Source organism: Ptychodera flava, chromosome 18 (genome assembly GCF_041260155.1).
Source record: "Ptychodera flava strain L36383 chromosome 18, AS_Pfla_20210202, whole genome shotgun sequence".
Lineage (NCBI taxonomy): Eukaryota > Metazoa > Hemichordata > Enteropneusta > Ptychoderidae > Ptychodera > Ptychodera flava.
Window position 1 is genome coordinate 8,445,181 of NC_091945.1, and position 18,039 is coordinate 8,463,219.

The following is an 18,039-nucleotide window of genomic DNA, read 5'->3' on the forward strand; positions in this document are numbered from 1 at the left end:
GGATAAGTGTCAAAGCTATAAATCAACTTCTATAGGCATCCTACGTTCTGTACACGGCTCAACATGCAATATAAGTTACTGCATTTCTCTGTTCAGACAGCCGGGACATTTCAATATAATTGAAAATGCTTAAAGTTCACTTGAAACTACAATGTGTTGACTTCCTGCTAGGTTGAGAATGGCAGCCACCATGAAGACACACTTCACAGCATTGTTCACATACACTGTATACCAATTGTAGTTTATGTGTTACGGTACTTTTTGAAAGTGTGCTAGATTTGATACCTTTATTTTGATCATCAAGTGTGAGTGTACCAATTGATATACAATGTTATTCACATTGTATGTACGGCCAGCTCTGAAAGAAGTGTTTTCATCTCAGACAAGCTGGAAGTCACTTAAAATATCCTAGCTGTCTTATCGGTGAATTGCAATAACTTCTGCAGTATATTGTGACTCTAAGAGCAAATAACCAAAGCATAAGTTGAGGTATGAAGTTGTTTATTCACCCATATGGTAATATGCAGTGGAAAATCAAAGACATACATGGCAGGGTTCTTGGGTCAAAATTCTTACAGATGACAAACCAGAGTAATAGAGATAAAGAAAATAAAGCCAATGTATACCAGTATGTGTCTTTCTCTAGGAGAAGACTGCAGTAGAAAAACATTTCACACTTCGTTATCTACATTAAAAAAATTCTGAATGCATGAACAGAAGCATACACTGAAGATATCGCCTTGTGACATTTGTTTTGGAATTTTGTCAGGAGATAGGTCACAAGTGTCAATGAAGAAACATGAACCCTGGAATCCTAGATATGTAGAATTACTGCTCTAACCCTGCTTGTATTTATACTAGTGCATAAAAACTCTGAAAAATAATTGCAACTACATGTACATATGATGATGGCATTTAAATGTATATGCTGTGACCAATTGCACATATCACATACCAGATTTGTGAGAAAATGTCCGTCTCTCAGTCTCTATTACTATTTAATATTCCACTTAAGGCAAAACACTTAATTAGTAACGAATGCTCAAGTCTTTCGTTATAGAGATGGGCAAATCTGACAGCATTTCACATTGGAATTGTCATGTAACCCAGTTGTTCTTCAGGGATAAACCATACCATCACAGGAGTATGGGTTATCAAAAATGGGCAACGTTACCAGCAAACGGTGTGAAAATGTTTCTTTAGCCTTGCTGCTTTTGCAAATAAATAATTCACATGACTGAACTGAAAAAAGTGTTAAATTTCAGGGAAACATTATCATGCTCTTTCAAGTCTGGAAACATATCTTGGAATGCAAAAACTGTGCACCTCCTCTTCTAAACCTCCCCCAGGGTCTAATGGTCCATCCCTGAGTATACAGTGGCACTAGTATTCTCACTTTATGATGGACCAGTAAGACGTTGTTGAAGAGTCATTGATATCAGCCACAACAATTACCAACTCCCATCTTGAGATGCCTGATTGAGGGGAGATGTAGATTTAAAAACCCTGTGTTCACTACTCATATAGATCAGTCTGACATTTTTAAAACTCCCATGAATGAAGAATTAATCTGGGGTAGCGTATGCACACATCTATAGGTATGGCTATACCATCAGATCTTTCCAAAGGGATGGTCAGAAGTGCAGTAGGACGTGCACTTTTTTGCCCACCTGTTAACCCCCAATGCAGTGTAAGCAGGTCCAAACTTACCATGGATAACAAAAATATTTTAAGGCAGAAAGATTTGAAAAAATACATTAACAATTTTCACTGCACAGTTTATACTGTAATTGACATCTGAACATCCCATAATATAAAGGGAAACAGTCGTTGGAACTGCACCTGTGCGAGTTTCTTGTTTACAAACAATGTATTTCATGCACTATATCTAAATGCACCTCATCATCATATGCAACATTTAAATCATACGATATAGATTATGACAGACATGTTTTAACTTTCACCAATCACTATCCTTTGATACAGTGTTTACATTGGTTGTATGGGTTCCATACGACTTTTGAGCGCAGTTCCGATGACTCTATCCCTTTAACCCTTTTCCTGCCAAGTCCATATTTCACCACCAGGTCAAGATGGTTAAAATTAATGAAACACAAGATATTTCATATGGTGTATTTTAACATAATACTGTACATTTGAAAGCTGTTGAAAACATAAATACTGTAAACTTGATTTTTTTTGGACTAAAGATGCTAGAATAGACCAAGCTAAGTGGGTGAAAATACGTCATGTTTTGGCTCAATACTGCTTTTTACTGACTTGGCTGATGGGGAAGTGATACAGTTATTACTGTCTGGCAGGAAAAGGGTTAATGATCAGTTGCTCAGAGTAAATATCTTGCAACAAAATTACAAGTAGACAGCCATATAATAAAACTCATCAGTGAAACGTCTTGAAACCAAGAAACAGATAAAAATTTTGGTAGGTCTTAAGGTAGAATGCACCTCCGGGACAGATAGTTTGACTCTCAAAGTTTTAAAATTCTACTCCAATATACAATTTGTGGGTTCACTTTAAAGCTTGTGGAGTACGAAAAATTTTCACTATCCTAATTTTTTTTTTAATTTGAATTTTATTTTTCCCCAAAGAGTTAACGCAGGGATGGCAGCAATTTTGAACTTCAAATTTTAGGTAATTTCTTTCTCTGGTATCAAACCCCTGACTTTTATTCTTGATCTGGTGAGAGAAAAGTTGAAAGTTTCATTGAAGAAAGTTAAAGCAAAAGTGTAAGCTTTCACTTTAGAGGTGCATACTACCTTACCTTAATTAATCATGTGCTTCATGTGTTAAAGATAAATAGCTTTAACACTTCCATTAAAATATAATGTATAAACCTTTCATCATAAATTACAGGGTGGAAGGGAAAAATACTGAATGTGTGCAAAAATTAATGTGCTTTAGCATAATTAAGGCACACAGGTTCACTCTGTAAGGTAGTCTAGATATGAGAGCACATTTTGAAATAAAACCTTAGAACACATCACGTGTACAGTTAGCACCAGTATAACAGTTACTATGGGTTTCAGAGGTTGGTTTCTAGTTAATTGGAGCAATTTTCTACAAATGTACTCACTGTACAAAAAACTTGTTATATTTGGCAGTAAGAGGTTATGGACATAGAGACTACTAGAAGTGTTATGCCATAATTTCACACTGGATTAACACACTGTACAGGTATAAGGAAATTGTGAAAGGACTTTCAATCTTGGCACATATTTAATCTTTCAGTTGTCTGCGTGTCCTGATTTAAATTCCTGAACTAACCAGAGCACAGATTATTTCATATCTGTGGATCGTATGAGAGAAATACACACCTTGGTTGCTATAACTTTTAGCACAAATCTACACCAGTGTAGTAAATGATGAACTGAGCACAGTATCCTGAAATTCAACACTTTTAAAGCATGGCTAATCTTTCCACAATTTTCCTGTAATCTTCCATCTGTTCCTGGAACATTTTTTCTAAATTTTGGTGCCTTTCTTGTAAACTGTGTCCTGCCATGGTGGCTGCTAACTCCTCGGGTTTCAGAACTTTGCGCATCTTCTCTAAGTCACTTTTCTCTTTCTGCAGAGAAAAATAATAAAGAAACTGACATCTTATACAAACATTCTACATCAATATACCCTTACAACTAATGATGGTCTTTTTGTTTCTTGTCCTTTACAATGTGAGTAACAAAATAGTATTGATTGTGATTGTTGGTTTGTCACTAAATATAGCAACGTGTGCATTACATTTATTGCTGCCAATGGATATAACAGATATTTGGACAAATTTTGTCTCAAGACATTTGCCCTTGTTACCATTGCTTGTGGGTGTATCCTTTTGCATATAAATTTTATAGTTTCATTATCAACATCAGTGGTATAAAAGTATTTAGATTAAATTCTAACATTGTCAACATTTTCAGACAAATAGTACTGTATTAGAAATCAATGGGGGAATTCTTACATCATAGTAAATCAGCCTTATTCACCTTATGACAAAAGGATTTGTTTTTCTCATCTGAATAGAGCTACAATGCTCACTGGTCCTAAGCCTAATCATATTTTTGTGGATTTTTTGCTGAATTTGGCCATAGCAAACTGATACTGGTCTAGCAAAGCTAGTCTGCTTTGTGCATCGGTAATAATTGGAAGCATTTCTACCTTTAAGATTGAAGTTATCACATGAAATGGACAAGCAGAAGTTGTATCTGCAACCAAGCAGACCTAAAACTGTCAGAACCATTTCTAATCATACCATGTTTTGTTTGGACCAATGAAATGAGACAACTTGGAATAGCATTTCTGTTTGGGACCTGGTTTATGAATTGAGTTCATACCTGATAAGGCATATTCAATCTTTTCTTGATATCAAGTCGATACTGTTTGAACTGTTCACTGTTACTCTCATCTGTGACACGCAAGCGTAGAATTTCATAAATCCTCCTTGTTTGTTTCTGTGAAGAATTGCAAAGTACATGGGTGATAACGTTATCAGTATATACATGGAAAAACGGAAACATGGATTTAAAAACCTGAAAGATTCTGGCTGGCTGTGGTATAGTTCAGCCCTGCTTGCCCCCTGACAGGTAAGAAGGATGTAAAAGTGATGAAAAGCCAGATATACGGAAAGAGGGAATGGGAGAAAGAATGAGAGAGAGAATGGAGGAGGAGGGGGCCCCAGCTTGCAAAGATCTGGTGGGTGGAGGAATGGAATTTGCCATCATTGTTACTGTAAAGCAGCCAGCAGTTTTGTCTCTTATACAGGAAGAGAAAAATCAGGTTACATTTTTGCCAAATCGGAGCACAATGTGAAAACAATGAGGAGAATGTCAACAACATTGCTCATGACTGTGACATACCTTGTTAATTTTAAGTTTTTCTTGAGCTTCTTGTACCATCTGATCAGAAAAGCCTTGATGAAGACATTCTGGTGAAAATGACGACAGATGCATACATGCTTTGCAATCCACAAAGTCTCGGAGTCGTATGAAATCATCAGAGGGATCTTCGACTGAAAGAAACAACCAACAGATGATGTTCAAAGACTGGGGCTGTTTCAGCATTGGAGAAATTACTGAATGTTTCAAATCACTGTCAAACAGGGAAAGCTTACTTCAAACTCAAAATCTATCATAAAATTTACATGATGGTTACATTATTTATTTATTAATTTATTTTTGGTAACCCACAAATTATATGAATTGATCTAGCAAGAGTGACAAATTTCTATGTTCTGACTGAATTATTTTGTCTACTTTCTAATCGTCATAAACTTTATCAAAATAAATGAATAAAAGTAATGTACAAGTAACTCAACTTCTTCAGTGTTTTGTATGTGTATCCTTCTTTTTGTAAACTTGCTTCCAAGTGGCTAAAATTAGACACAGATGAGTAGAAACTTGTGTCCATGCTTTCTACGACTATAGTAGACTCACCTGTGATATCCAAAACATCAAGGTCTTGTCTGTAATCTATGTATATTGTTTCTAATAACTGAGCACCGTGACCTTGTCTTTGGTATGGAGGAAGGACCAACATTTGACTGAAATGAAAATAACACATTTTATCAATCATCAGCAGATGTGTTTATGATTTTAAATCAAGAATAACAAAAGTCAACAATCAAATTAATTTTTTCTCCCAAAGGGTTACAGTTCACAAAAACCTACCACAGTTCCAGTTCAATTTAATTTGATGTCATCCCTGAAATGTTCACAAACAGCTGGAACACAGATATCTCTGATTTTTGAAATATCAAAATCACACACTACTTTATTATAATTGCTTTCAACTTTGAATAGCACTGATTGCGGTTACAGGTTTGTTACTAAATAAAGCCACAGGCGCGCGACATCAGACAGGGCTCGAACTTAACTTTTTTACCTACTTGCCCTGCGGGCAAGTTTCCAGAAATTTTACTTGCCCGAGGAACAAACTTACATGCCCGATTTTTTTTGTCTGTTTACATTGTTTTGGGCAGAGATCACGAAGATCAAGCAATCTCAAAATGTGGCTGACGGCATCATATCAATGCAGGTTCTGTTTTGTCTGTATTGATAATCGTGTTAATTGTTACGATCCATTAGTGTTGGTCTTCGTGATCTCTGCCCACTCGTCCACCAATATTCTAGTGCAGGATTGGGGTCATACAGTTGAAGGGGTGGCCCATCAATCGATATTCGCATCAGCAAATCTCTTTTCCAGAAGTTTTGAAACTTCCGTTGTCGTTTCCTTTCATATATGTCGCACTTCTGCTTCTTCACTTACATGTAACTTTCCACTGAACTCGATGCTGCGACCGCCCCATTAGCTTTATCACCGTCGATTTCTGAGTGGCCGGCCGGTTGAACGTGTACTGTATCCCCTGACACAGATCCTGTTCCGGAATCTGTGACTTTGTCAGGCGTAGATTTCAAAAATTTACATGAAAACAGGGTGATTTGCTTCGCTATGACGTACAGTCTGCGTTGTTTCAGTCAGGTCACCGCGTGCAAAGTGGCTGTTGAAATTACTGACCAACATCCCCTTGGAGTCACTAGCGACAAGCAAGTGAGATTAGACTTCCCGAGGGAGGAAAGACAACAGCTGAATATCACTCGCTGAATGTTGACGTCCAGCTTGTCGGTTGTGATACCCACTTCAGTGACTTGAAACAGCGAACATTGTTTAATAAAATTTCTTGAGTTTTTTATTCCCAGAACATGTAAATTTTATCAAAGTCTATCACTTGCCCGACCAGGCAAGTGTAATTTATTTTTACCAGCCCGATGTCAGGTTTACTTGCCCCGGGCAAGCGGGCAACCGTTAAGTTCGAGCCCTGATCAGACACTTCTGCTTGAAATGCAGATACAGTTTGTCACTGTTGTATGCATAGATGTTGTTTCAGCTTGTAGTCTGAGCTGTTAATTTATCTTTTAGAGCTCCATTTGACATTAGCAGTCACCTATTAAGTACTTCCATTGTTCTTGAATGCATAATTTCCAAAGATGTAATCTAAATTTGTGGACAAATATTCATTTTTGCATGTTAGTGAGAGAACAATGACATCATTTGAGAACAGCCCTATTTCCATGGTTTTGGACAGCTTTAACAAATCATTTTAGTTCAAAAATTTGCAAACTTTTCAGGCAATGTCTTAGAACAATTTCATTCTGATGTTCAAATTTCTTTACAGCAAATGTCAACGGAGAAAAAATACAGCCCCAGATTAAGGTGGAGCTGCATGTTGCCAACACAGTTTTTTTCAAAGCAATATTTCTCATCAAAGATGACAAGGAAATCCCCTCATACTATATATTTTCAAATAGCAGAGACTCTAAAGTTTAGTTTGGTAACAGTAATTTACTGGAAGGATGAAGTGGGTGTATATTTGGGGTAAAAAACCTTAATTTTCGTATCAATGATAAAAATTAATTTAAGTCAAAAACTTGACACTATTTTCTGAAATGTAATATTCCATTTGAAAGAAGAGTATACATAGAAAAAAACGACTATTTAATTTTGCGTTATCTATCCTCATCCTAAACTGGCAAGGGTTGAAAGACTGACACTCAAAAAAAGTGATTAAAATCATGATTAGCAAAATTAAAAAGCCTCTTCTTCAAAATGTAAGAACTTTATTGCCTTACAAAATAGTTTTGTTATGTAGTAACATAATGTGAAAATATCAGAAAATTTGACCCGGCCAGAGTGGAGTTAAATTCTTTTGAAGTTTTGAAATTGGGAGGAAAAAGAAGCCAGGAAATCAGGTGATTTGCATATGTTTGCATAAATTAACACTTCTTCATCACGCAACTTACGACTGATTAACAAGCTAAAAGGTGAACACAACCAATATTTTAATCATGGGTTGAGAAATTAATTAAAATTGAATGAATATTTGCAAAAAAAGTGATTTTTGAGCAAAATACGCTGTGTTGGGTGCAGCGCTCCCTTTAGTAGAGATTTGTTTCATGTCTTTAGCATTTGGTGAAAGTGATATGACAATTCTATTTCTCTCTTTTCAAGACATTTCAGAATGAGATTAGTGGGACAGCTATTTTTTCACTGACTGAAAATACCTTCTCTTCCTTTTGTCATTTCATGGGTATTGAGGAATTGCAACTGAACAAATGCAATCTACCCGCTAGGTTTCAGGTTTTGTGCTAGCTGTTTGTTCAGAAGCACAGCAAGGATTTGCTTAAAATATTAAAAGGGTAGGGAGAAGATGAGACATACAGATCTCAAAGTGATGTGGGCAATTACTATCTGACTAAAATCAGATATAGAGATGCCAACGTTTCTACTATTGCTTGTCCTTTACTATTCTAAAAAATCCTATTGAAATGTTGCCATTGCAGGAGCTAATTGGAGTGTATTTTAAGTACACCAAAGTTTTAACCTCTTTCCAGTTGGTTGGCTTTTCTGACAGATGCCTAAAATTCCAACAGGATTTTCACGTGTCCCCATCCCTACAGCTGATTTCAATCAGATTGGGCAATTAGACCAGATACATACACCAAATGCTTTTCACCTTACTGTCCTTGATAATTTTATCAAGGTCAATCGATGTTTAAACAATGGTCACGTCAATCATATTGCTACACTTACCTGACCCTTGGCCTTATTTTATTCGGATATGCATAATACTTGTACACTGTGCTGTACCCAACAATACTGTATCGAGCTGCACCATCTACAGTAAACTTTTCGAACCTGCAAATTAAACAAAGTAAAGCCATCAAATTACATATATTTTGGGATTTGACTTTGTTGTATGTACCAGTTCTTGTTTGTCTATCTGTGCTGTGCTGTTTGTGTTTGTTACATCGAGTTTGTCACCATGGAGCATATGACTATGATGTAGATTATAGCTATGTACTATTGTTCTGGTTGCAATGGAATTCACAATCTACTCCTGTTTTTTTATTCCCGATCAGAACTTACTTCTAAAAGTGAAGTGTTAAGAAATTTCACATTAGTGACATATTTTGCTCATCACAGTGAAAATTTCAGGAAGTACAATTACAATTACCAATCAAAATATACAATAATAATTAAGTGTAAGTTTATTTTCAGCTGCATGAAATTCAAAAGGCAGCACAGTGTCAGCTTGAAACTGAGCGGCTGACACAAAGATTATCCTAAAATATTAATTTTAAATATTGATTCAAACCAGTCCACACAACCAACAATAGGCACATGCCGTTTCTGTACCATCTGGCAAACACATATAACACAGTGCAATAATCCTCAAAGAACTTACAAAAGATAAAACTGCCACCTGTCATCATCAACATCAATATACGACACAGCATCAATAAACCACCATAAGAATGTCTGTAGTTTTTCATGGTATTCTCGGAAACCCGCCACCGACATATCAACTTTGTAAATCTCAAATTGCTGGTCCACGCCATCCTTGTGAGTCTTGTATGAATGCAGCATCATTCCGCTCGGTGTGAAATTACTCTCCTTTCCCAGGCTGGTTACAAAACTCTCAAGGTTATCCATCGGATGAATGCCTAATTTTTCAATTATCATCCGCGTCACATCATCCGCCTGCGGAAAGACATGGCAAAGGTCATAATTTCTCATTGCATTACTGGAACAGATGTTTGTTTTAACAATACGGAATATTGCATGCACAACATGTTTTGCTATCATTAAGCTCAATATGTCTTAACAGTAAACAATCAATTGTCTTGCTGAATATGATGATGCATCAGTTCCCCTTAACCCTTACCCTGCGAAGTTCATGTACCTATCAGGGCAAGGTCATTGAAATCAGCACGGCTTAATTAAACTGTCCCATATGTTGCCTTTGCATTGAATATTTGAAGTTTTCTTGAAAACAGAGATTCCGTAAACATTATTTTTACTGATTAACCTTTCCCTGCCAGACAGTATCACTTCCCCATCAGCCAACTCAGTGAAAAGCGGTATTGAGCCAAAACGATATGTATTTCCATCCACTTGGCTTGGTCTGTTCCCACAGTTTTAATCCATAAAAATCATCTTTACAGAATCTGTGATTTCAGGGGGCCTTCAAATATTCAATTTGTTCACTAGTTTTAAAGAACTTGACCTGATGGTGACATATGAACTTGGCAGGAGAAGGGTTAGACCTGCTGTAACATACCATGCTAAATAGGTAAAATATGTACAGGTTTTGGCTAAACACTGCTTTTGACTGACTTGGCAGATGGGTAAGTGACAGGCCTAGCAAGATAAGGTTTAATGGCCTTCACTTCACAGATTTTTCAGGATCATCTTATATATAGTACTGGACTTAATTTATATACACATTCCTCTGTAATTGGTCATTGCACATTCAACGTACAGAGAAAACATTTTCATAAGAATATACATTTAATTATTACAGAAAGTCCTTTCAATTGCAGCTGTCAATAACAAAATAAATACCTGGCCATAGTATGAAAAGTTCAATGTCTGATAACAAATTCATCCCAGATTTTTTCACTGATAATCAATTTCCCACATTTGTTAATAGCAATGAGGGTGTTCACAAAATATAATTGTTTTTGCCAATCTTTTACTCTACCAACCTACCTTACACTTGAATCAAAGAATGAACTTTTATTCTAAACTGGCTCTTTTTTGCCCCATTCTATATAACATCATACGCTAGTTGAAAAGCATAAAACCCAGTCCCTACAGAATGCCCCTCTGAGCTCTCTGATGCTAGATGACCAATGACATCCAGGCGGTGGGGGAACAGGCCAGGGCCAAAAGCCATGAGGACAACCCAAAGCCCTTGTGATTTGTTGTAAACCAAATCCAGCGACTGAAATTACAGCATAAGACCCCATTATTTTAATCTTGGCCAATATTGTTTTCGTTATTGATTTATCTAATATTGTATTTTACCCATCATCAACAGACAGAAGTCAAACCAAAGGAAACAATCATCATTAACTCAAGAGTATAAAAAGCAATGAGAAGTCAATAAGTCCTTTGGTTGTGATGCATTGCAGTGTTGTAGCCAAGAATTTTAAACCAGGAAACACTCTGTCCCCTTACCTTTTATTTTTGGGGACATTTTGCACATTTTTGGGACAACATGCATTAGTTGTTAATCAAATTTTGTATTATTTTGTAACAAATTAGTTTCACAAAACAAAAATTCAAGCTACCAGGACCGCTTCACTATGCTTGAATTTCAGGCAAGTAATTGTAGCAGCTAGGATACTGTATCTGCCGCCAATCACAGAGCTCAGTCGGACTACATGCGAGTTACAATATCAAGCGCAGTGTTTTAATTACTTTTCTTCACAGCTCCAAAAGTACGAAAATATAAGCCTCAAAATAATCATGCAAAACAAAGGTTATTGTCAGTATCACATATTACTTGCAAACTACACCCAACACAGTCGACTCATGAGTGCGCCAGAGGTGACCTGCAGTATGAGAGAATGCAGGACAACAGGTTCTATTTGGGGGACGTTGTCACAAGGGCATGTCCTGGCTGTAACACTGCATTGTGCACTGTGGAGTTTGGTGGTAATTTCAATTTACACAATTTTCTGGTTTGCTACTCATGTGAACCCTTCTTCAAGCATGCAGAGTGAATTAAGTTTTCACTTTTCATATTTTTATGAAAGTCAAAATTCAATACTTTCCCATGGATCTTACGCTAGGTACAGGCAGCCTCTTTGAATTTCATGTATCATTAACATTTAGGTCATTAATTTCTCTGAGCCAAAACTTTCTATGGTAACAAATGATTATTTATTCTTGATTATGAAAGAATATGGTTTCAAGTTTTCTCAAGGAAAGTTTACAAGAGGGCACATTAGTAATCAGAAAGTCTGAAAACGCGCCATCAAATGGTAACCTGGCAACTGTCCCATGATGACTTTATGATGACACAATACCACTATAGGAGCCGTCGATAATAAAAGCTGACGCACAAGAAACGTAGTTCTTTCGTTTTACTTGAAACCCCCTCCCTCCCCCCTCAAAACGAGTGTTCTTATGAGAAATCAACTTTGTATATTTTGATGCCATTTCTGACAAACCCACACACACCTCTCCGATCTGCACACCCATGAAAAAATACCGGAAGGGCACATTAATCAATAAACCTCCACTTTACGCATTTCACTTTTTAAGACAGAACATTTTAATGTATTTCGCACTTAGGAAAATGTTTCACATACATGTTTCACGTTGAAAAAGCATACAAGTTTTTATTTCACATTCATGTCTTTTCGTTGTCTTTTCTGTCTCCGTATTTTGTGGTCATTCTGTTCTTGATGAACGCGAAGGTAGTTTTAATTGCGTTCTCGCTGCAAAGTCGCACTTTGAAAACAATAGAAAATCCTTATGCGATTTTGATGCACACAAAACAAAATGAGCTTTTACCCCCTCCCCCATAAATGAAAGAATTACGTTTGTCGTCTGGTGTCAGCTTTTATTATCGATGGCCCCTAAAGGAAATCAAATTTTCTTGCAGAAACCAGAAATTCTAACCAAATGCAAGATGCTGAAATTGTAATTTCACACAATACATACCTGCACACCATCATACCTGGCAGGATCTACTTTTTCAGAGCAGGATTTGCTGAGATAGTAATTTAACTGTGCAGCTGAGTAATACAAATGTATCTTCAGATCTTTGTAACCAAAAATATTCTCACTGAAATACAAGAATGCAGGAAGTTTCATTTTTCATGCATCTTGTAATTATCAACTAGCTTTAATAAAAAGAAGATATTGAAAATTAAGTGTCTGCATCAATGAGTTCTACTTACTTTTGGCCAAAAATCTGATGTGTAAATTCAGGGCAGAAATTCTTGTCATCATCATCGATGTCAGCTGGTGTCCTGACTGGAAGATAAAATGAAAAAAATTTAGACTCAAAAGAAACAATGTTAAAATGTTTCAATGAACAAACTTCAACAAAACAAATGTGATATGGAGCATTTTTTTGGCCCCATCAATTTTGTTTCAAAAAATGCACCCAACTCGGTAAACGGACAAAGTAAGTAAATTCTTTGTTTTGCGTCCACTCAAAATCCTAAAAGGTACGCGGGTAAGCGGCTAAAAAAACACACACAGAAATTTAACACAAAATCTGTTTGCCTTTATAGGACAATTTTCCTCAAACCACATGAATATATACTCCTGTCACAGTGTGACACACTGTATGATCACTGTATACATTTTTCATAACAAATGGATCAAAATAAACAGTCATTCTTTGACGTTTGCTTTTCTCTTATTAGTTTTAGATTTCTTTCTTGTGCATTCAAAGTGTCCACATGCCAATACCATTGCACAGCAACTTGACAGCCTTGACAGTTTTAGGAATGGGTACACTATAACAGTATGCAGTAGCAGTCTTCTTGTAGGTCCTACGTGTTTTTCAAGTTTCTTGTAATGTCTATGCTCTGATGGAATGTCATAGTTTTGCTGAAAGGTGTCTGTTTTGAAAGAAAACATCAAACAGAAATGGTAACTTGTAGCCTCTGCATTTAATTTTAGAAAGATGTGGCATCAGAGAGAAGAAGAAATTGGTGATATAATTGACAAAAGTATTCCCTGTAGCTTCCTCGGGTAAAACCAGCACCTTTCCTTTCCACATGTAATAAAACCAGCACCTTTCCTTTCCATCAAATAAAAGAAAGCATTTCGCAATCGTCAGTCTCCACACACTGACTCATCAGACCCAAATTTAGGTGGAAGCTTCACATCTATATTCCTTGCACTTTCAAAGTACCACACCCCAGATTGATTGAAAAGATGAAGTATCATGGCATACATGGAAATATTCTACAGTGGGTCAAATACAAAACAGCGAGTAGTCATAAATGGAGCATCATCTGAATGGAGAATACGTCACAAGTGGTGTCCCAAAGGGTTCACTTCTTGGACCAATACTCTTTCTAATCTACATCAATCATACTGGCGGTGAAATTAGTTCTGAACTTAAAAAATTACTGACAAAACCAAGACATATCATCCCTTGCGAAATTGTAGTGATCCTGAAATTCTACAAGCTGATTTGGACAAGCTACAAAAAATGAGGTGAACACTGGCGGACGCATATTGGCTACAACACCCCTTCAATAAATACTCAATGAACAATATTTCACTGGGACGTACAACTGAAGGAAATGATCTACTTCATTCTACCTTAAAACCTTCAAGCAAATGTGATAAGTTTGTAGAAAAGCAAACAGAATGTTGATCTCATCAAACGAGCATTGTCGATCAAATAAAAAAATGTAATTCTTCGTCTTTACAAGCAACTTGTGAGACCAGAGCTCGAGCATGCAGTACAAGCTTGGTCACCATGGCTACAAAAGGACATAAAAATCTTTGCACGGCCAATAATACCTAAAGTCCAACACTACAATTATCAAAATAGACTTAAACAGCTTGGTTTGATAACACTTGAACAAGGAAGAATTCGCGGCGACATGATTCAACGCTAGAATTAGTTATCAAAGGCCATGACCACTGTAACCTTTCACTTGCGTTACGAGCCGACTCGAGAACTTGAGGACACTGTCCCAAACTTCATAAACTAACCGTTCGACGGACTTAACACAAGAAAAATTTTTTTCAGTAAGAGGTGTGGACACCTGGAATAAATTACCAGCCGATGTCATTAATGCAGAAAGTGTGACCTCCTTCAAGAGCAGCTACAACAGCCTACTACAAGTTTGAACTTTCACAGAGGGATTCTAATATACTTTCCAATACCCAAACTGAACAAAAAGTACGTAAAGGCCTTTCGTTTACAGGACTGATCACTGGTTTATTTTTTGTTTCAAGTTAAAATGGGCGAATTAACCAAATTTTTTCAAACCTAAAAGACCAGTTAACTAGGATAGGCCTCACACTTTCCGATTTTTCCGTCTGCCATAGTACTCTCTGAGTCGTGGTAGCCAAGTCCAATCGGCCGACTGAATCTCTCTCTGTTCAACTCCCGATTGCTCGCAATGACCATGCCTTCAAGTTGCCGTGCAAAGGTTTCCTGTTTTTTAACTTCGATTATTTCCTGCTTTCATCCATTTTTATCGTGACGACAAACCCACAACAGGCAAAGCCACAACAGACAGCGAGAACGTTAGGCCCCGGCGTGAGGCTGAGAGTATCGACAGGTATAAATGTGAGGTGAGTACTGTTTTACGTCACCGCATGCTCCATTAGTGAAATCTGACTGCTGTAAAGGAGTGTTTCGTCGCAAAGTTAAAAGCCACGACTGGTTTTTGCTACAAAATAGCGCCACCTACGGCGAAATTTTGAAAGGAAAGTTTGTGTTTTTTTTCCGAAAAATCTCCAAAAACCTAGGCGCGCGCGGACGCAAAACAAAGAATTTACTTACTTTGGCCTAAACAGAGAAAACATTTAACTGGCAAGATTTCTTTTCAGAGCTGCATTTCCTCCATATCAATCGCAATAATCTATGGTTTAGTACCATCATTTTGTCTCATATACTATAAATAAACGTCTTTAAGATTTATCTTGAATTTTACTGATAAGATTTACTTGATGGCCTTTACGCCCTATCCTCTTGTAATACTGATATGAGGTGGGATAAACCTACCTAATTTCATGGTAATAGCTTCGTTAGCTGAGCAGACATACTGCTCCATTGCCGTGCGCAACAATGACATTTCTGAAACAGAAGGACATGTGCACATGAAGAAACTACTGACTATACCAAAAACAAATCATAATGAAGACTAATTAGCCCTAAATCACAAACTGATAGCATTTATAGATGTAGGAAGTTTCAGCTGCAAGCTCAGTTAGTCACTGCACCATAGCTAACCCTTTGAGTGCAGTAATTTTTCCCACTAAAATTTTAGTGCAACATTTTACCAATTTTTATGAATTTTTCTGTTTTTGTTTTGATAATTTTGGAGCAAATGGACATCACATTTAATAAACTACAGTTTTTTCAAAATTTTGGCAAAAATCTTGAAAAATTTAACTGGGTTATATTTTGTAAATGCGACAAAAATTGACTTTGGCACTCAAAGGGTTAAAAAAGTAAATATATCAGATTTTTGGCTCATATTTCTCCATGGCTTGTCTTACCCAAGACTTTATGATGTAAAGGCATACATATCTACGTGTCACAAACTTATCATAGATGAGACAAAAATTCCATAGTCTTGTATCATTCTATTGACTCAGACAAAACTGGTTGGATTTTTGTTTAATCAAGGTACTTTTTGAATGCTGTATACTGTACAGGTCATAGTCCTGCATATTGATGTCAACTGTGACCGATGAGACTGATGTTTGACAGTGCTGTGTGATGCCAAGCTGAATGCAACACCAGAATTTGGCAAGGGAGGTTCAATCACCAAGCAATGACCATATTGTCTTGTCCATGACATGCAAGTCTAATAAACAAAGAAACAAGGACGGAGACTGATTGTGTTGTCTAAAGCCTGCCACAAATAAGAGAAACTAGCTGAGTAAAATTTCATTCGAGGCTGTTTGCTCGACCATTTTGCTCTCGTATGTGGGCGATCTTTCCAGTTTTTTCCCTTTGTGCCGTCAAGTAAAATATTCAATACGTTTGATACTTTTTCGCCTCATGAGGAATATTCCTCACTTTGTGCATATAGAAAGTGATTTTCCTAACGCCTTTTTTACTAAGCGCTGTAACATACTTTGAAGAAAGAGCAACATTTTGCTCAGTAAGTCTTGATGCAAAAGGCAACTCATTTAACAAATATCTGAATTTCTCATGTTATTCCTGAAATTTATGTCACACTCACATCGATGATATGACTGAGTAAATACAGGACCTTTCTCTCACCTCCCGCAAGGATGTAGAAAATTTTGGTTACAGGCAGCAAAAATAAAAGTACAGGTGGTTACAATTAGTGTATGTGCACATAAAGTTTGCGTAAAATGTCCTGATTTTTTCCTGAAACTAAATTTTCACAACTGGCAAATTTTAGCTGACAGCTGGTTGCTTTTGCCGCCTGCCAGCTATTTTCTACATCACTGGACTCCCTGCACCGACTTCTTGCATTTTGCACTTGAACTTTAGTATTCCAAATGGGGATGCATTCCCTATGATTACCAGAACAAAGCAAATTTGCGGACAGGACACCGACTGGTGAGTTGCTCACCAAACAGTGTCCTTCAACAAGTGACCATGAGTTGTAACCAAGCACTGTCGTCGTTTTGCTAATACAGGAATAATATAGAGGTGTACTACTGGCAGTATATATGTACTGAACTGCGACTTTAACACTTTTCAGTCGTGACTTTCTGGTAACTAACCAGAACTACCCCTATATCGAGGGGGGGGGGGTTAGGCCTGAAAGGGTTAATATTAAGTTTGCGACTCAATTCACAGTTCAGTACTGTACTACACTAAATAGCTGTGGCACTACAGAAGAAAAATCAAATGTACTGCCAAATTAGCTCTTGAAGTATGGAGAGGCTGGACAATCTTTGCTGTTTTTGCGTTCTACAGAAGCTTAGAGTAACTGACAAGACAGCATGGTGATGAGAGAGATTTTGCCACAAAATCCACATGCGTCACATTTTGCAGCCTTCATGTTTTCCTTTCCACTTACCCGCCATGTTGGTTCTTCTTTCGCGGGGTTTCTCAGACCCATACACATGCGCACTGGTGAGGGGTCAACCAGTGTCAAATGATCAGGGCCCATCCTCTTCCGAGCTATTAGACTATGCGAGGGCTTACTTACAGAGATTTATATGACATTGACATACGCATATCATGAAATACTATTATTATTGTCTAAAAGAATATTCACTTGATTGAATAAGTGATACAATGTGCGTTAAATAGGGCCAAGATGTCACTTTTAGCTACAGAGATGCCCCGGCTGTTTATAAATGGCTTCCGGACGATACCACTCACTCTCTGTTAGTTCCTCGTCCTCATCGAAACAGAGACAATTGTGAAAACAAATGCTGTAAAATATCATACATGCTTTATCACTTCAACTTTACAATTATATACAATATCTGGGCGAGTATCCCATTTACTTAACTCAAAATCGTACCGATGTCGAAACGGCA

General features: G+C 37.1%; 1 protein-coding gene across 2 annotated transcripts; it reads right to left on the bottom strand.

Moving 5' to 3' along the window:
* Positions 1-484: 484 nt before the first annotated feature.
* Positions 485-17,705, bottom strand: LOC139116766 (histone acetyltransferase type B catalytic subunit-like). Of its 2 annotated transcripts, XM_070679410.1 has the most exons (10): positions 17,571-17,705; positions 15,569-15,640; positions 12,765-12,840; positions 12,526-12,649; positions 9,254-9,549; positions 8,599-8,703; positions 5,445-5,551; positions 4,869-5,020; positions 4,347-4,463; positions 485-3,586 (listed from the first exon to the last, which is right to left on the bottom strand). In XM_070679410.1, exons 1-10 carry the CDS (start codon positions 17,575-17,577, stop codon positions 3,419-3,421), a joined length of 1,224 nt encoding a protein of 407 aa, XP_070535511.1. In that variant the 5' UTR covers positions 17,578-17,705; the 3' UTR covers positions 485-3,418. The 2 variants fall into 2 exon arrangements, with proteins under 2 accessions (XP_070535511.1, XP_070535512.1); XM_070679411.1 differs by lacking the exon at positions 15,569-15,640 and having other exon boundaries at positions 17,571-17,610.
* Positions 17,706-18,039: the final 334 nt, after the last annotated feature.